Source organism: Limulus polyphemus, unplaced genomic scaffold, assembly GCF_000517525.1.
Source record: "Limulus polyphemus unplaced genomic scaffold, Limulus_polyphemus-2.1.2 Scaffold10942, whole genome shotgun sequence".
Lineage (NCBI taxonomy): Eukaryota > Metazoa > Arthropoda > Merostomata > Xiphosura > Limulidae > Limulus > Limulus polyphemus.
The window spans coordinates 3,288-10,131 of NW_013676552.1; the positions used below are offsets into that span (position 1 = coordinate 3,288).

Consider the following 6,844-nt stretch of genomic DNA (forward strand, 5'->3'; position numbering starts at 1 on the left):
GGGTGATGAACTGACAAAGAATTGAGTGAAATCAATAATTTCCTTTCTAAAACGTAGGGAAGGATTCATTGCAACATTAGTTGTATATTACTTAAAATCGTGACTCATATCTTATTAGGGGCCCTGTAACCAAAACATTACGTACCAAGACCCGTATTCACTACTATTACACGTCACTATAGAATAGTTAATAAATCATATGGGAGCTCATTATTATGAAACATTCTCGCGAATGTTGTTTTTTTTTTAAATTATTAGCATCATTAACAAGATATTATAAACCGTTACGTCTAAACTACGTATTATTATTATGATAGTATTTTATTTTGGTTCTCAATTTTATTTGTCATAGATTTTGTTTATGTTCATTTGAAATCTGAAAGTGAAGGAGGTGCACAAAACCTAAACTACACGGGCGAAACTCCCTAAGCACCCCTCTCCAACCCCACCCACACTATGGTGGCGGCCCTGTATATACCCCCAAGCAATTGGGCGCATGAATAGTTAAAACAGTAGAAGGGTCCTTCTTTCAGATAAAAAATAAAGTTTTATCATGATTCCCGCTGATATTTAAAATAAAACTGACCTTACCATGCTGTGAAAATTAAACACGTACACTGCAGAGGATTTCAGAAAAAAATGCATGTGTATGTATTAAGATACTGTTAATTCCCGATAGTTTTGAACGTATACAGAATACAGAACTTAGAATATGTACACTTAAGTTCATAAACTGAATATTAACCCCACAAAAATATAGAAATAGCAAGAAAATAACCTTCCATAATGATTCAAGATGATTTCTGGTCTACATATAATCTGTACAAATTTCGAAGATTTTTGATGATAATTATAAACATTATTACTATTTTTATTTCAACAGGATCGTGTCGCCCCCTACCTCCACAAACAGTCCTTCTCTGGAGACGGTAGCAAATTAGCAGCCGAAACGCATTTTATAAACTAATTACTAATGAGTATATAGGAACAAAAATTAACAGGTAATTAATAATCAGACATAGATGGTCGTATAGGTTACTAACCCCAACAATGATTGATACCCGCTCGTTACAGCCTTAGCCTAAGTACTTAATAAGAATTATAATTATTGTTATATTAACATCTCTTCTCGACAGATGGTGCTCTAAGCATTACGTTTAACCAGACTGTTGCGCATGGTGTATAGACTTCTCATATTGTGAAATGAAATTCAAATAATCAGAGGTTTTTTCCTCTGATTATTTGAATTTAGCATAACTCTGTATCTATGTGGCTGTTGAACTTATTAAGTATGGCCACCCCCTGCCATATATTACTAGTTCGGATCATATATATTTATATAATTTTTGTTACTGTAAAAAGGGGTCCAAGTAGTCACTGGCATTGTTTATAAAACAAGGATAGACTTTCGTTCTCAATAGCTGTTTTTTCTTCAAGTTTTTCTGCAAGAGAGTACATTGCTAGAGATCACATTGATAAGGGTAGGCCGAGGACACGTCATCACATTTATGTGGTTGGACAAATGGTTGAGATAGACTGAAGGCCGGTAATGTAACCTAATTGCATATACAATGTTTTAGACCCTGGCTTTGTCACAGATTTCTGCTCACGGTCCAGTCTTTGCTTCTACAGTTGCGTAAGAAATTCTTGTTTCCACCTTAACTTACTGGAGAACACTTATGATTGGTTGACAGAAAAGCTATAAATGAAAGCCTGAAACGATAACTAGCTTAGTGCGGAATCCATCAGATCAGAATGAAAACATTAGCTGCTGTAATTCTGTGCTTCGCTTTGGTGGCTGTGAAAGCCGCTCCTCAGGGGAGACCAGTTGCACCCCAGCAGGGACAGTACCCTCCAGGCCCTCCCCAAGGACATCCCCCTCCTCCTCCCCCTGTAAGTATTGTGTCACCAATAATTTTAAGATTACTTGAAACTTCACTCAAGAAAATTTGCTCTAATAGTTTTTGAGTAAATTATTCTTAAAATCTCTTCTTTTGTTTTATAAAAATGTATGTTCAATATTTATTCAAAGTTAGTTATGCGTTGCTGCATTTTTTTGAAGACTAGATATACACCATACTTCAAAACGAGTGGTATATTAATACTTTTATTTGAACGAGTTTGAATCTGTCGACTTATTTGCTTCGTTAATAATGTGTACCAGAGAAGAAACAATTCCCCACTATTACAAAAATTCGATAACTTAAAATCAAGATTTGATGACATTTACTAGTCAGCTGAAGAGTATTTATTTCTCGCTTACTAGTTAGCCAAAGACTGTTTCACAGCACTGAGTATCTTTTTATGAAATCGTATTTCTAATTTGAAGGTATGAAAATAGAAGTTTAATTTCAAATCGTATTTATTGATCAAAATTATAGCTCACAAGTAAAAGAAATTAAGAGATTTATAAACATTTTTCGCGGCACTAATAACTAGAATATCCAAGTTCTATATATATATATAAAAGGCTCACGTCCTCAACAGTTCTAGATGATCACGATTTCTCTGCTCGAGTTTTTCTAAAAAAAACTATATTCCGTTCTACAATTATCTCACTTTAAGCGGTCACTCACCGACCTGATTTTCTTACGTTCACACATACCTTCGGTACCAGTTTCCGCCATAAAATTTAGGCCACCGTGTCTCGTGGAACTTGTCCGACCACTGTGTTATGGAGGTCAATCTAAAATATATTGCATATAAGATAATGAATTTTAAACGGCAAGCGATTGGAGACATGCCCTGTTGGTGGAACCTTTTATTTAATCCATCTGATAAAGTATAATTGTTGATTACAAACGGTTTTAGCATATTCTTATTATCATAATTCCATTTCTTTATCTGGAAAACCGTGTTATCCTGAATGACCACAACGGGAATGTCTAACAACCATACTTTTCTCTACGACATATACTGTATTGTTGGTGACATTGTTTAACATTTGTCTCGTATTCCATATGAATGGTTCAAGTTACAAACACCTTATGTTTTCTTATTGTTAAGTGTACGGATTTGTCGTGTTGATAATATCTTTTAGCTTTGTAATGTAATAAGGGTTCTCAGTTTTAAGGTACAACAAAATGTTTACATATACTATATTTTCTGTTTTACGATTTCAACAAACACAGTGCTAAAGTTACTTGGGTTTTAAAATTCTCAAAGCACAACTGGAAAGGTTGAAAAGACATTAGGTAAATTGATAAACTTACAGGTAATGGTTGTGTCACCATTATAGTACTATTGACTAGTATATTAGTCTATGCACTTTTTAATAATATAATGCTCTTAACAATATATTTCTCGACCTTTCACTACTGGCAAAATACATACATGTTTGTAATAAGTTACCTTTCAGTTTTGATTGTTTTCGTCTCGCATTGCTTCACCTTTGTATCCAATACCGTCGAGACACATTATGTATAAACATTTCTATCCAATACCGTCGAGACACATTATTGTATAAACATTTCTATCCAATACCGTCAAGACACATTATTGTATAAACATTTCTATACAATACCGTCGAGACACATTATTGTATAAACATTTCTATCCAATACCGTCAAGACACATTATTGTATAAACATTTCTATCCAATACCGTCGAGACACATTATTGTATACACATTTTAATACAATACCGTTGGCACATATTATTGTGTACAAATTTCTATCCAATACTGTTGACATATATTGTTTACACATTTCTATTAATTCTCGTTAACAGATATTATGTACACACCTTTCTGTCTAATACCGTCAACACATTGTTGTGTACACGTTTCTGTATAATGTTTCTGTATAACTATTAATAATTTCGGAGTTATAAGGCAAAAAGAAACTAAGTGGATTTTTAGTTTGTTGCTAGGCGCATGGATCGAATCCTGAATTTTAGTGCTACAGGCCCTCAAACTTACCGTTGAAACACTAGGGAGCATGACACTATATCTCAATGATTTAAACGATTACAACAACCGTCAAGTCCCCCGATGGAACAACGTAAAGTTTACAGACTTACATTACTAAAATCCGGGGTTCGATTCCCCGTGGTGAACACAGCAGAGAGCCAAATGTGGTTTTGCTCTAAAACAAACAAACAACAGTCAAATCAGAACATCCTCGTTTTCGTGAGCTCCTCTTTGATTCATTTTAACCACCAAGAATGGTTTTAGTTCGAGCCAAATAAACTTTAAAAATATAGAGTAAAACAGATAATTGAACCACTTCCTTGACATACACCCTATAATGTTATTTACTGAAACGAATCGTTATTTGAAATGCAACACTCGGAGTATCGTGTTTTTGAAGTGCAATGTATATTGTAACCATATTACTCTTTTACAGTTATCAAAACATTCTACTTGCCTTTGTCTTGGTCGATCACTAAGACATAGACATCGCTTATACTAAACGAAAACATTAGGATGTATACACACGTTCCATAGTCAATACATCAAAAATAAACAAAGAATATTCCGTAATTTTCCAAACCATATATAAAGGTAGTGTAAATCAGATAAATCTCCAACATTGATTTCCTAATTATAGTAACAACATATTTACTTCTAAACAATGATTGAAGTGCACTGTTTTACATAAAATAATTAGGGGTGCGTATCTGTTCATAGTGGTCAATACGATACGTATCTAGATACAGAAGTTTTACCGACGGTTTGTTAAAAAGTTTGACAGTCTTGTCTATAATTTATTATCTATATCACCAACATTGTCTTATTTAAATAATTCACACTTTATAGTGCTTTTTAAAATTCTCAGGTTTGATCAACTAAATGGCAGCTGACAAGAGAAGTAACATATAAATAAGTTAATATCTGTCTATCTGTTTACATGGTGTTAGAAAAACACGTAGGTTCAAGAAGTCTTGATATAAATGACCTTTCGAAAGCGCTCGGGTTATAGGGTTTTTATTCATTTCTGTCTATCTATTTTGTTATTGTTCATTTGTTACGTTACTTTGCATGTAATGTGTTTGATAAAAGAAATGAAGACAACATGTAGTACTCAATACTCATCTTCCTTTATCGAATCATTAATTTTCAGCATAAATACTTTATTAGAAATTCTGATTTTTCTGTACAAAACACTTATAACGTTTATTGAAAGCTTGACAAATTTCGTGAAGATACATAAATCATATCGTATCGGACGGATGTATTGATACAATCGTATCACGGCTTCATGATACGATACTCGTATCGCTATACCTTTAAAAACGATGCTCTTACGCAAGGACTGAAATAGAAAAAAAAATGTGGGTAATTTAGTCAAACAATAGAAACTCGATCCGAAACTAAAATACTAGACCAAAAATAAACATTTTTCTATGTGAGATGTAAATATATTAGCCTAGAATCAGTGACAAGTACTGGGTGTTTTTCAGAAAAGTAAAGTATTTTCTCTTAAGAACTTGATGAGATGAAGTGTTCTACTATATTCTAAGTTGTTACTATTTGTGCATAACCCTAAACTAACGTTCCGGACTCTTGTTTTCTCTAGCAAGTTGACTGGGGTCAGTGTCCACAACTAGAACCAAGCCAACAAGAGAAGGTAAGGGTTATCATTTGTTTCTAAGCTATCTAGAAACCTACGTTCGGTAAAAGACACCTTAGTTTTCTGGAAATTGGTAAAGCTACTGCCACTTAACCCTAGAATGCAGTCCCGGGTCCAAGAGACCCACCACTATTTTTGTTGTACAATAATTTCATTATAGATGCATATGTTGCCATGACTCTCCTTCTATTCCTCTACAATTTGGGGACAAATATTTTTGTAGTAGTCATCTTTGTTAGAGCAAATATACAATATTGCTTGTACGGGTCTTTGTTAGAGCAAATATACAATACTGCTTGTACGGGTCTTTGTTAGAGCAAATATACAATATTGCTTGTACGGGTCTTTGTTAGAGCAAATATACAATATTGCTTGTACGGGTCTTTGTTAGAGCAAATATACAATATTGCTTGTACGGGTCTTCCAGACCCGACCACTGTAACAGCGTAAAGTATTTCAGGACTGCATCATAGGTTAAAGACTGGCTTTTATCTAAAATAAAAACATGTTGTGTAAATTCTTATATCTTTAGATACACGTGCGACACCTTATGTTGTAATGATATAAAGAGCGCATCCTAAAAATTAGCAATTTTTCATGCATACTCTTCAAAAACTTAAACATACTTAAGTGTTCGGATAGCTGAACATTACTTAATCGGCTTTTTAGTGATACTCAACATATGGAAGTTAACAGTTAGCCAAGAACAATATCTAATGTCACAGTACCAGTTTCATATGTTAGTACATCTCGTCTCTGAAGTTTATTTATTCATATTTATCATTTCACCTTTAATACCGTTCTCTTCCCTGCAGGCCGCTAAACAACAAGTTATTCAGACGTGTGTCCAGCAACATCCACCAAATTTCAAGGACCCAAGGAACGTCACTCGGGTAAGTTTCTTTCACGCTAGATAAGCTGCCATAAACGGGTACAAATAACAACAATCCGGAACGTTACTGTGGTAAATTACTCCCGATGGATAAACTGCTCTAAACGAGTACAAATGAGAATAACTAGGACTGTTGCTCGGATAAGTTACTCTCACGCTAGATGAGAGAACTGAAGGAGTATAAATAATAACAATCCGGAACGTTACTTGGATACGTTACTCTCACGCTAGATGAGAGAACTGAAGGAGTATAAATAATAACAATCCGGAACGTTACTTGGATAGGTTACTCTCACGCTAGATGAGAGAACTGAAGGAGTATAAATAATAACAATCCGGAACGTTACTTGGATAGGTTACTCTCACGCTAGATGAGAGA

The 6,844-nt window shown here is 34.2% G+C and overlaps 1 protein-coding gene across 1 annotated transcript in view; it reads left to right on the forward strand.

Moving 5' to 3' along the window:
* Positions 1 to 1,720: 1,720 nt before the first annotated feature.
* The window catches only part of LOC106476581, an 11,496-nt gene continuing 6,372 nt past the window's right edge, over positions 1,721 to 6,844 (forward strand). Inside the window, exons 1-3 of the mRNA XM_013937226.2 lie at positions 1,721 to 1,893; positions 5,520 to 5,570; positions 6,389 to 6,466. Coding sequence (XP_013792680.1) covers positions 1,756 to 1,893; positions 5,520 to 5,570; positions 6,389 to 6,466 — 267 coding nt within the window. The 5' untranslated portion in view covers positions 1,721 to 1,755. The remainder of the gene's footprint in view (positions 1,894 to 5,519; positions 5,571 to 6,388; positions 6,467 to 6,844) is intronic.